Source organism: Lupinus angustifolius, chromosome LG13 (genome assembly GCF_001865875.1).
Source record: "Lupinus angustifolius cultivar Tanjil chromosome LG13, LupAngTanjil_v1.0, whole genome shotgun sequence".
Lineage (NCBI taxonomy): Eukaryota > Viridiplantae > Streptophyta > Magnoliopsida > Fabales > Fabaceae > Lupinus > Lupinus angustifolius.
In genome coordinates this window covers 15,179,525-15,193,123 of record NC_032021.1, presented here as the reverse complement: position 1 = coordinate 15,193,123, position 13,599 = coordinate 15,179,525, and the positions used below count along the sequence as shown (strand labels likewise).

The window sequence follows — 13,599 nt, the reverse complement described above, 5'->3', positions numbered from 1 at the left end:
GCATGATAAGCTATGAACTTGATTTTTTTAGTCCATGTTGTTAGGGTATTTTCTTTTGGGCTTTATTATGTTGATCAATTGAAAGAAGAGAGAATCAATGGTAGGAACCAGTTTCTATAAGGGTTGAACATGAGTTGCAAAGGCCCATACGAATTAAATAAAAGTCCAATTGGTTCTCAGACTTTGTGATGAAACGGTAAAATAGTTTATCAATTAAAATTATGTCTTCTATTTTCAGACTGGGTTTATGTGGACAGCCCAGATCCATTAGTGTAACCCTAATTTCTCTAGCTTTTGTATTAAAACCTAAAGTTGTTGATGCCTGGAGGCTATGAATGAACTAAGAATTATCTTTTTCTACATTTATTCTCTTTTACTATTAATATTTCCTTACTATTTCTTCATCATAGTTCAAAGGCCCTATCAATTTGGTGCTTTCATTCCTGATATCATGCCTCCTAAAACCACAAACAAAGACGTTGATGACACCTCTCGTTCAAATCTTGACGGACAAACTCAAGGAGCACCAAGAGCAGCAAGACTCCAGGCATGAATCAATTGCTGAAGCTCTTCGTTCTATTACTGAAAAATTAGCAGGTATGAATACTACCCACCACAACCCCCTAAACCGCCCCACTTGTCCCTCACTCAACCTAGATCTTCACATGTATCCAACCCTAACCCTAACATTCCATTACCCCCAAATCTACCTCCCAACCTACCTATCCCAAATCCTAACATTTCCAACCCACCCTCACAACTACATTCCCCCAACCACCTCCCAAACAATGCACATTCCCCTATTTCTCATTTTTTTTACCCCAACTCATCCATACCTCATATCACAATTTCCCCAAATCCCCCCTCACCCTCACAGCTTAGACCCCCAAAACTACATCTAAACCCATTTGACGGGTCTGAACCTTTGGACTAGCTGTTCCAAGCTGAACAACACATTCCCATGTTTCTCCTTTTTTTACCCCAACTATCCATACCTCAGACCACAATTTCCCCAAAAGCCCCCCTCACCCTCACAGCTTAGACCCCCAAAACTACAACTAAACCTATTTGACGGATCTGAACCTTTGGACTAGCTGTTCCAAGCTGAACAGTTTTTCCAGCTCTACCAAGTTCCATCAGATCAATGTCTTCACATCATTTCATTTTATATGAAAGGAGAAGCCCTAAGCTGGTTCAAGTGGCTTTTCACAATGCCACTTTTCTGGACTGGGACAGTTTTACCCGCTGTTTGGAGACTAGATTCGGTCCCTCGTGCTATGAAAATCACAAAGCGAAGCTGTTTAAACTCCGACAAATAGGCTCAGTGGCTGAATACCAAAAATAGTTCGAAAAACTCTGCAATCGTATTTAGGGACTATCCCCCGAAATCATCTTAAACTATTTCTTATCTGGCCTTATACCTGAGATAAGGCACGAGTTGGTCGTGTTACGCCCAACACACATTGCAGATGCCTTGGGTTTAGCAAAACTAGTGGAATCTAAGATTAAAGACTCCAAACCCACTTTTCCAAGAACTGGCAAATTTCCGCCCATCCTAACCAACACCACCCAAACACAATACCCACGCCCTACAAACCAACCTGCCCACACACCCACAAACCTTCCTAACCAACCTGCCTTACCAATCCGTCGTCTCATGATTGTGCAAATGCAAGAGCGACGTGTCCAAGGTCTATGTTACAACTGTGATGAAAAATATCACTCGGGTCACAAATGCCAACCGAAACGGTTTATGCTGATGTTAGTAAATGACTTGGATTCCGCGGAGGAACCACTCTTGTCTTCAATGGAAACTGTAGAGGAAGACATTCAGCCTTCTCCTAACGAGCTTATTCATTTTCATCTATCTGAACAAGCTCTCGAAGGCCAACCATCACCCAAGACACTACAATTTCAAGGTTCCATCACATGTCATTCTGTTACGGTTTTGGTAGATACATGAAGTTCCCATAATGTGATTTATCCTAGACTAGCGCACTACCTACAGCTAGACATTGATCCCACTCCAAAATTTCCGGTAATGGTAGGCAATGGAGCCTATAATTATTGTAGAGGTTTGTGTCCCAACACCCCTATACAAGTCAAAAATTAATTGTTCTATATTCCCTTCTACTTGTTATCCATCAAAGGGGCCGAAGTGGTGCTAGGAATTGAGTGGCTGTGAACACTGGGTCCAGTCACCTCAGATTTCGCTATCCCCTCCATGTCTTTCAAGGTGGGGGAAAACACCATCACCCTCCCAGGTGAGACCACTAATACCATTTCCCCTTCCACATTTCATCAACTATCCCGCCTCCTCCACACTAATTCTATAGCCTCATTCCATACAATCACCTTCCTACCCTTACTAAATTATCCTACTAATAACATCGTTACTACCCCACCACTCAACCCCCAAATTCAAACTCTCCTCATGAGATTCGACAAAAAATTTCACAACCCCCAAGGCCTACCCCCTTCAAGACCCCATGACCACTCCATTCCACTACTACCAAACACTGCCCTGGTCTTAGTTCGACCTTATAAATATCCTCACTCACAGAAAGACATCATGACCATAATGATTCAGGACATGTTAATAGAAGGAGTTATAACACCTAGCACTAGCCCATTTTCTTCCCCAGTTTTGCTAGTTAAAAAAAAAGATGGCACATGGAGATTTTGTGTGGATTATCGGGCCCTCAATGCAATCACCATTCGTGATTGCTTTTCGATCCCCACTATCAATAAATTGTTGTATGAACTCAGTGCAGCAACCATTTTTTCCAAGATCGATTTAAGATTTGGTTATCATCAAATAAGGGTGAATTCCAATGACACGGCAAAAACAGTGTTCCGGACGTTCAATGGTCACTATGAGTTTTTGGTTATGTCGTTTGGGCTAACAAACGCCCCTTCCACTTTCCAAGCAGCAATGAATGACCTTTTGAGGCCTCATTTGTGGAGGTTTGTTCTAGTTTTCTTTGATGATATCCTTATTTATAGCTCTAGCTTAAATGATCATCTGTTGCATCTGAGTATTATATTGGAATTACTTGTTGCTAGCTAGTTTTATGCCAAGCTTTCAAATGTTTGTTTGGGGTTGATATGGTTAGTTATTTAGGCCACATTATTTCAGTCGGGGTGGTAAGTCCAGACCCCGACAAGATCCAAGCAATGCAGGAATGGCCTCAACCACGTTCTCACACGACTCTCAAGGGTTTCTTGGGCCTCACCAGTTTCTACAGAAAGTTTGTAAAGAATTACGCCGCACTCACCGCTCCCCTCACCGACCTATTAAGATTACAAAACTTTACATGGCCAAATGAGGCACACAGTGCCTTTACAAATCTAAAAAATGTTATGTCTACAACTCCAGTGCTGCATCTTCCTGATTTCTCCTTGCCATTCGATGTGGAAATTGATGCCTCCGCTGTTGTTATCGGTGCAGTGTTGTCTCAAGGAGGACACCCTTTGGCCTTCTTCAGCAAGAAGATGACACCAAGAATGCATCATTCTTTAGCATATGTACGCGAGATGTTCACCGTAACAAAATCTGTAAAAAAAAGTGGCGTCAGTACCTTATTGGCAGAAAATTTAACATATACACAGATCAACAAAGTCTCAAACACCTGATGACTCAGGGTTTCCACACACTAGAGCAGCAAAAATGGACTACAAAATTAATCGGGTTCACTTTTGATATAAAGTATAGACCGGGTACCTCAAATCGTGTGGCTAGTGCATTGTCCCAGTGTCATTCCGAAGAAGTTGGCCAGTGCTACTCCATGACTTCCGTCACTCCCCAACTTCGGGACAGGCTTCATTCTTTTTTATCAAACACCAGTTGGGCAAGCAGTTATACAACAAAACATATCCGATCAGTTCCATTTTTCACACGGATATCTATTCTATCAACATAAACTGTTCATACCTGTCGTTGAAGATTTCCGACTGACTTTGGTGAAGGAATTTCATGAATCCTCGGTAGCAGGACACTCTGATTGGCAACCCACCTTGGCTAGACTGACAGCTTCATGCTCTTGGCTTGGGGTTAGCAAGGACATCAAGAAATTTGTCCGTGAATGCACCATCTGCCAAACCAACAAATCCCTGCCACAGAAACCACAAGGATCATTACCGCCATTACAAATACCGGAACGAGTGTGGGAAGATCTCTCTATGGATTTTATAACCCATTTACCTCCATCACAAGGGCACACCGTGATATGGGTTATTATGGACCGACTTACTAAGTACTGCCACTTTATTGCCTTACCGACTCGATTTTCGGCAGAAACACTGGCATGTCGTTTCTTGAACGACGTCTGTAAACTCCACGGTGTACCGAAGAGTATCGTCTCCGAAAGAGACCCGATGTTCCTTACTGGGTTCTGGAAAGAGCTTTTTAAGCTCTTGGGGACATCCTTGTGCTATAGCACAACCTACCATCCCCAATCTGATGGTCAATCATAAGTTATAAATAGGAGACTACAGACTTACCTACGTTGCTTCAACGGTACACATCTGAATCGCTGGTTTGCTCATCTTTCTCTTGCGGAATATTGGCACAACACAAAGCTGCACTCCTCCCTTCATCTTACACCTTTTCAAGCATTATATGGTCGAGCACCTTCGTCTCTTCATGACTACCTCCCAAGTTCCATCACCAATCCACAGATCTGAGATATGTTACAAGCCAGAACAGAAATGTTAGCCACTTTGAAACAAAATCTCCTTCATGCTCAACAACGCATGAAGTCACAAGCTGATTTAGGAAGAAAAGATATTACCTTTGAAGAAGGGGAGTGGGTCCTCCTTCGGCTCCAACCATATCGGTAGAACATCATGGATCGTCGTCATTCTCACAAGCTTTCACGTCATTTTTCGGACCGTTCAAAGTGATTCGGTGCATCGGTTCAGTGGCCTATCACCTCGACCTCCCATCTTCGGTTCGCATTCACCCAGTATGTCATGTTTCATTGCTCCGCCATTTTCATGGTGACCCACATGCTCAAACCGCTACCCTGCCACTAGCGGAAGCCTCTCCAAAACCACCAGTCCAGAACGGTGTGTCAGCCATGGATGGACCACCAATTGCTGCTTCACGGTCTAGTGAGAAAAAGGGGAAAACGAAATGTTCATTGCTAGAAGAGAACTCATGGAAGAGGCATCACAGTTTGGTTGAGGGGGGAGACCCAAACCATGTTGAAGCAGAAGAAAAGGGATGGGGAGAGAATAGTGTGGGAGATTTACTTGATGGTGATAATATGAAAATAAAGGACTTTGTCTTGTCTTCTGCAAAGTGCATCGATAAGGCATTAAAGCCTTGTGCAAATTTGTTTCCTCGGGCAGTTAACTAAGTGCATGCAGAACAATTGGATTTTGGAGTTTCACTTCAACCCTAGGATTACCTGCAAGATTCTACAAAAGCATTAAAAGGTGTCGTGTCCCAAGGAGCTTCCAAGGGTCAAACATGTGTTTCCCCACACTCTCAATCTAGACGGTTCATTCAACCCTCCAAAATGGCGCCAAATATGATCCAACCGTCCACTACATCCAGCTGTCCTCCACTTGCAAGTGCCAACCGTTGCATCACCAGTCCACGTGGAATCCACTACATGGAACCTTCTACACACCTTGAGGACAAGGTGTCTCTTCAAGGGCTGAGTGATGATAGGAACCCAGTTCCTATAAGGGTTGAACATGAGTTGCAAAAGCCCATACAAATTAAACAAAAGCCCAATTGGTTCTCAGACTTTGTGATGAAACAGTAAAATAGTTTAAAATTATGTCTTCTATTTCCAGACTGGGTTTATGTGGACAGCCCAGATCCATTAGTGTAACCCTAATTTCTCTAGATTTTGTATTAAAACCTAAAGTTGTTGATGCCTAGAGGCTCCATACGAATTAAACAAAAGCCCAATTAGTTCTCAGACTTTGTGATGAAACAGTAAAATAGTTTAAAATTATGTCTTCTATTTCTAGACTTGGTTTGTGTGGACAGCCCAAATCCATTAGTATAACCCTAATTTCTCTAGCTTCTGTATTAAACCTAAAGTTGTTGATGCCTAGAGGCTATGAATGAACTAAGAATTATCTTTTTCTGCGTTTATTCTCTTTTACTATTAATATTTCCTTACTGTTTCTTCATCATAGTTCAAAGACACTATCAATCAATGACAATATGCTTATTTAATGTCTCCTTTATTAGGGGAACTTTTATTAGATATTGACTAATTTGATACATATGGCTCAATGTTTTAATTTGCAATCTACAACATAAATTGTTACCGCGATATTGTGGTTTTAAGAGTCTTCACAACTGCATCATAGTTGTAATGGTTGCTACTCGTGCCACATTTTCCCACAAATTTTACACAATTGAGGTGAACCAAACTTATAACAACCACAATTTAAGAACTGATAGGATCAGTTGAATGATCACTATTGTGGTAGCCAATATTATGTCTAGCTAGTTGAAAATTAACTTACAATTAATATATTGTTGTATATTAGACTTCACTGATTTTGTTTCTTTGTCCTCCACTTGAAGGAATGTCAATCTCACCTTCTTATTTCAAAAGTTATTGCCCAATAAAATAGGAGCCATGCTTTGTTGTGTTAGTAAGATAAGCAAGAAAAGGAGCTTGGATTGGAAGCTTGAAAGGATGAAAACAAATAAATTTGGACAGAGTAAATTTAGATCAATTTGTAGCATAGTTATGTTGTTCCCTATATTCAAGGAGAGACTGAAAATACTAAGGGAAATGTTTGAGCATTATGGTAAGTCTCAGAAACTACCTTAACTTTAAAGTCCTTGTATGTCAAGGCTCTTGATTCTGCTATAAAAATAAAATTTTATACTGCAGCTTTCACAGATGAGGACTTTAATGGATCTATAGAGCCCAGTGAAATGAAAAGGTTCTTAGACACCTTAAACTTCAACCTATGTCACAAACTTAAAATTCTGCTTTCTTGATCTTGAAAGTATGATATGATTGCTTAATCTGTTTATTCACTATATATAATGACTTTATTTTTGTCTCAGTTGTCAAAGACACTAAATGAGGTTTGTGTATAAGCTTTGAATTTTGTATCTTCTTATAACTATTTAGAGAATTTTACAACATTGGCTTGTGACCTTGAAATTGTTAAAATCAAAAGAATGTATAAAAAATTGAAGTACTAATATACATATATACTTAACTACTGCTTCAGCATAAAGCTGCATTTACATTAGGTACATTAAGCTCAAGCTATATATAACTTCCCATGTAGATAATAAGCATATAAAATAGATAAAAACATGGGTAAACAAAAAAGAAAAAGCTTTCTCTATTATACAAAGTTTAAATTGTCTTTGGTATCTTATTACTGTATTCCTAGACCTTGGATTCTCTTAACCAATGACAAAGCACTAGCATTTCTTTGTCTCCATTCTTCTCTGCTTTCCTTGAATCTTTGAATAAGTATATTATCATTTCCATCAAGTATGCTTACTATTTGTCTCATACTTGGTCTTAATTGTGGGTTACAATGGGTGCAAGCAATTCCTAATCTTACCAATCTCATGAATTCTTTGTTATTGTACTCTCCATTGAGTCTTATGTCTGCTAACTCCTTCAATGGCCTTTTTTTCATCTCAAATTCATGAACCTTCTTCACCAATAGCACCTTTGGCTGCCTGAAATCAACTGCCATCTGTCCACTGACCACTTCAAGCACCACCACACCAAAACTATAAACATCAGCCGATGTGGTTGCTTCACCGGATTCCACATATTCTGGTGACATGTAGCCAAAAATCCCGCGAACCGATTTACGAGTGTCAGTGACTGCATGATGACCATGCTCATTTCTTGACAAAAATTCAGCTAGAGCAAAACTGCCGAGTCTTGGATTCATATCTGGTTCAAGAATGACAGCTGATGAGGTAATGTTTCTGTGAATGACTTGTTCCTCCCATTCCTCATGCAGATATAGAATTGCAGAAGCAAGTGATTTCAATATGCTGTATCTGTGATGCCATTGAAGAACAGGATTCCTAGTTCTACCATTTTTATGATGGAGAAGCATTTGACTCAAATTTCTACTAGCTGAGTAATCATAAACAACAAGCGTCTCTCCTTGCTCGGTGCACCATCCACGAAGTTGCACTAAATTCCTGTGGTGAAGCCTTCCTAGATTCCTGAGTTCATTAGAAAATCTATCGCGCAACGCAGGACATGTTTTCATCCCTAGGCGTTTCACCAAAACATATAAATTTCCATCAAGGATGCCATGATAAGCAGATCCAAAATCTAGTTCTGCCACCCTTTTTGAGTCTGAGAAGTTATCTGTAGCTGAAACAATCTCCTTGTATGATATTTCCCTTGGAGTTTCAAATACATGAAGCGGCCGTCGGTGACGCTGCATGCTCTTAGACGAGATGATTTCGCTGTTTTTGTGTTCAACAGTTACATATACAGTTTCACCTGCGGCTGTAACATAATTGGATGAAGTGTAATTGGTGATCATGCTAGTATTCTCTGTGCAAGTGCTAGTGCCACTCTTGCTGCTAGGACTAGTCTCAGTTGGGGAAGGAGACAAGGAGATATATAAAGGATGGGATTGAAACGATGGGAGTTTTGGCAATTTGCAAGAAAAGTCAGAAAGTGCTTCCAAAATCCATTTCATGCTTGGCCTCAATTGTGGGTCATGGAATGTGCAGAGGAGGCCTAAATGAATGAGATGTTGCATCTCATTTAGCTTGTAAGATCCATCTGGTATCCGAGCATCGCCTGCATCCATAAGCTTCCCTTCATCAGAAAGCCTTCTGATCCAATCAAGCAAAATGATTTGTTCATCAGGGTATGTAAGATCTATTGCTCTCCTTCCGGATACCACCTCTAGCACAACTATCCCAAAGCTGAAGACATCAGATTTGGAGGTAGCATTGCTTGGTTTCGCTAAGCTTTCAGGGGGAAGATAGCCAATTGTACCGCCAATTCTCGATGTCTCTCCCAATCGAAACCAATCGATTCTTGCTGATGTTTTCCTTGTCTTGTACTCAATCTCATGTTCCAGCCACCTTGCCATGCCAAAGTCACCTAGCCGAGCATTATAATGAGAATCAAGCATCACATTGCTTGTTTTCACATCCCTATGGATAATTTGAGTTTCTAACTGTTCATGTAGATAATACAATGCAGCTGCTAAACCATTAACAATTTTCACTCTTTGTCCCCAATCAAGAGGCCCAGCCTTAAAATTCTTGTGCTTACCAAAGAGTATACGGTCGAGGCTGCGATTAGGCATGTAGTCATAAACAAGGTACAACTGATCTTCATGAACACACCATCCTCTAAGCCTAACTAAGTTCCGATGGCGAAGATCCGCTACGGCTGTTAACTCTGCAGCAAAACTCTTCTCAATTTGCTTCCCTTTCTCAGCTAAGCAGCATTTCACAGCAACCACAGTTCCATCACTTGGCAAAACAGCTTTATACACTTTTCCAAACCCTCCACTCCCAACAACTTCATCCTCACTGAAACCATTTGACCCTATAAAGAGCTCAGCATAGCTGAAAATCCTTGGATTGTCCCTACCAATCTTCAAAGAAACTTGCACACCATCCATGTCATGAAACACACAAGAGCTATTCTTCTTTTCTTTCTTCAATCCATGTTTGCAAGTTCTCCACCACCCTGAGTTATGTAACTTCCTTAATGAATATTTAACCAAAGAAACAACTTGTCCCACACAAACCCTGTGGGGTTGTTTGACCTTAACTTCTTGAACCATTGGAGTTTGAAAAGCTTGTTGAGTAACCATTTCAGGTTGATCCATTTCACAAGAATATGATGGTAAAACAATACAGATATGAGTGAACTTCATAGCTGGTTAAGTTTTAAGGAATTCTATGTTGAAAAGTAAGTTTTTTTTGGTTATATAGCAATGGCTTTTAAAACTTGAAGAGATTGGAGAGTTTCTTAGCTATTTGATGGTGACATAATATTTCTTTATATGGTACTATTCTATTTATTTTTTGGTTGTGGTGGGTGATATTTTTTCAATTTGAGCAGTTGAATTTTAATCACCAAATTGGAACCTACCTCCAAGGATTCATATACTCCTCCTATTAAGAGGGTCAGTAGCAAGATAAATGAAGATCTATCTAATTCAATTAAAAAGTGACACTTTATTAAAAAAGATATAAAAATATAGATTAACATTTTTATATTATTTATTGGAATTTAATTAATTAGAAATACATAGACATGATTTCTTGAGACATGTGATTTTGTTTGTACCAAAATACAAGGGAAACTGAGTTTAACAATTTTTAATATAACAACAACCAAGTTTTTAGCCTATTAGATGAGGTATTTTGCATAAATTGAATGATATCATAATGTTCTATTATGAATCATAATAATTGACAAAATATTGAGTTTTAAGTTTTTTTTTGTTATTTCTATTGTAATTATTTTGGTCTCCTTTCTCTAATAATCGAACTAACTTTCGTTCAGTATTATTTTTGTAAAAATATAAATTAAAATATAAATAATTAAAAGTTTTATTTATGTAAATATTGGGGGGAATTGAATTGACCTCTCACCTGGTGCCAGCATTCACATAAGGAAGTCTCTTTCTTTGCTTTGGAAGTCTTAAATTGTTTCTTGGAAGTTAGAAAAGTTCAAATTCAATTGGTGATTTCACACTATGACATTAAATATTTATGAGATATCTCGAGACAAACGTGAAGAGGGAGTAAAAGATTGAGAAAAAAAACAGAATAACAAGACTAATATGCCTTTGAGTAGTACCATTTTAATGATTGTCAGTTTTGTCACCTTCTAAATCAATGCTATCCACGTATTTATTAGAATATAATATCTATGTATTGTCACTATAAAAATTTATATACAACATTCACAATTTATTTGCACTATTTTTTCTGAAGAGTCAATAATTGATAAATATAAATATAAATTGTGGATAATACAGTAACTAAAACTTTTACAATATTAATGCATACATATTTTTTCTATTTATTATGTCATTCTTACTTTTTTTGTTTTTAAAAAGCAGGTGGCAAAATTTGAATTTAATGCAACTCACCCAAATTCTAAAATTTAATGTAAACTTTCTATACCCAAATTAAATTCTGAGTTTTTTATATATCTCACTCTTTTATACACTCTCTTCAATGAAGTTTTTATTATTCATCCAATAATTATCGAACTTCTGAAATAAAGCCTATAATTCATATTATTAAACACACATCAATTTAATTCAACTTGGAAGAGTTGGTTAAAGAGATATCAACCTTCATTGTCCAATAATGTACAGGGACAGCTCTATGTGGTGGAACTATTTGGTCAAATTGTTTTAAATAAAAATTAATTAATAATTATTTAATTTACGATAGGTTTGATCATTCAATTTACAAGTAAAAAAATAAATACAAATAAAATAAAAACTATTTGAATGAGAAATAAGAAAAAGGAACTCACTTCACATTTTAGTCATCAATTATAAGGAAATTCAATAATTTGAATTAGCAAGTAGAAATAAACGATAAGATTTCTTTACAATTAGAGTAGGTGAATCCCTATCAAAAGAATAAATATGAAACCCAAAAACTTAAAAAAATCAAAACAACTTTACAAAATATCTAGGCTAACCGTAAGGAACTGGATCCTCTGTCTCTTGTAGTTCCTATATATGTGTCCCAATTCAATCATTCTTTGTCAACAAATAAAAATAATACTTTATTTTAATTTATTTTATAAAAATAAAATATTAAACTCATGTGTTTAAACATATATGGTATGAGACAAGATTAAGGACACCATTTTGAGACAGATGATCTCCATCCTAATCATAATTATAGGAGGAAGGTCAAAGTATATATAGTTCATTCTAGAAACTAGAAATAGGGTGACGACCAGTCCAAGGTTTGAGCTTCCTCTAAAAATAATTTCTTTATTATTATATACTAAGAAAATTCATTCCTATAAATGGTAATTTGATAATTCAGTTGATTTGGGAAATCTTGACTCTTTGGCTAATTTAAAAAGGATTTATTGACATTAAATTCAAAGGGGTGTATCACCTTAGGTTGAATTCAATTGGATTATATCACCCATTGGAAATTGTTCAACTAAGTTGATTAAGGGTCTAGACTAATTCCAAGTCATTCATAAATCCAGTTGGTATGTGAACAAAAGATTCAAATTCGATTAGCAAGAAAGACATTTTTTTTAAACAATTCACTTCCCTCTTTCATATTTATTTGTCTCATTTAAAAAGAAGTCTCTTAAAGAAATATAATGATTAAATATGAAAATAACAATTAATGAACTATTCAATTTCTAAAATGATAGAAACAGAATATTCAGTATTAATAAGAATATAGTTAGCAAACAACAATTAAGTATTTTTATATTGTCAGTCACATTCATATATTAATTATTATTGACTCTCAAATAAAAGATATTGGGATTCAGAATAGAAAATGAAAGAGAAAGAAGAAGATGATGGAGATTGAATTCGGGTATGAAAAAACAAGAAGAAGATATGTGCATATGCTTGTATGTAAGAGAGTAGAGTAAGAAAATATTGTATGATACTCAATGGATTTCTAATTGATTCATCAAACAAAACTAACTGAATATGTAAGAAATAGAAACTTTTCAAACTAATCATTGTTTTAAATTATGGTTGTGATTGCGGTCGCAGTTGTGGTTAGGTTATTGCGATTGCAGTCATTGTGGACGTTGCAATGCGAATTGCGGCTGTTGCGGTGTGAATTATTTTGTGAATAAAAATATATTTTTGACATCGATGCGGTCTGATGCGGTCCGATGCGTTTGCATTGCGGCCCGATACAATCCAAATACGGTCTAATGCGGTTGCATTATAGCCTATTGTGGTCGCATCTCTGTGAATCAATATCACACTACAATTGCGGTGTGATGCGGTTGCGGCGGTCACCGCAACCGTAATATTGTGGCCGCATCATGTGATGCGGTCCACAATTTGATACACTGAAACTAACTAAACTAACTCAATTTTGACAGGGGAAGATGGTAGTGACACTTTTATGGGTTCTGTGATGAGTATTAATTGTTCACTTGTTTGTGTGAAATGTTGTAGCAGGAGGGTTGGGAGCTTGGTATTTGAAAGAGATGATTTAATGTTACCATCATTGTGACTTTTTTATGGGTTCTTTTGTATTACCATAACTATATATGTGTGTCTTAAGGTGAGAGAGCAAGAGATGGTATCAGATAAATGGGTAGGATTTAGGTGGGTTAGAGTAGATGAGTTTGAATGAGACAAATCCACTTCTCAAGAAAGCAAACCTTTTCTCTGTGTGGACAATGTGCTTTTCTTTGCATTTGGGTCTTTCTCCCTTCCATTTTCATACTTAGAACTAGGGATGACAATAAAAACCGAACCCATGGGTGTAACGCCCCAAAAAATACTCTTTATTTATTACGCGGAAAAATGAGTAATTTTTTTTTTTGAATTGGTGATATAAAATTGTTTCATTTTTAAAAACATTTCTTTTCCGGGACATCACTTTAAGTAACATATAACGCGGAA

At 37.4% G+C, this 13,599-nt stretch overlaps 3 protein-coding genes across 3 annotated transcripts; 2 read left to right on the top strand and 1 right to left on the bottom strand.

Moving 5' to 3' along the window:
* Positions 2,582–3,070, top strand: LOC109363634 (RNA-directed DNA polymerase homolog). Its single transcript, XM_019609887.1, has one exon. It carries the CDS (start codon positions 2,582–2,584, stop codon positions 3,068–3,070), a length of 489 nt encoding a protein of 162 aa, XP_019465432.1.
* LOC109363633 lies at positions 3,178–5,363 on the top strand. The gene is made up of 3 exons (XM_019609886.1): positions 3,178–3,577; positions 3,947–4,465; positions 4,924–5,363. The coding sequence occupies exons 1-3, from the start codon at positions 3,178–3,180 to the stop codon at positions 5,361–5,363; spliced, it is 1,359 nt and encodes a 452-aa protein (XP_019465431.1).
* LOC109363204 (receptor like protein kinase S.2-like) lies at positions 7,177–10,020 on the bottom strand. The gene has a single exon (XM_019609376.1). It carries the CDS (start codon positions 9,877–9,879, stop codon positions 7,375–7,377), a length of 2,505 nt encoding a protein of 834 aa, XP_019464921.1. The 5' UTR covers positions 9,880–10,020; the 3' UTR covers positions 7,177–7,374.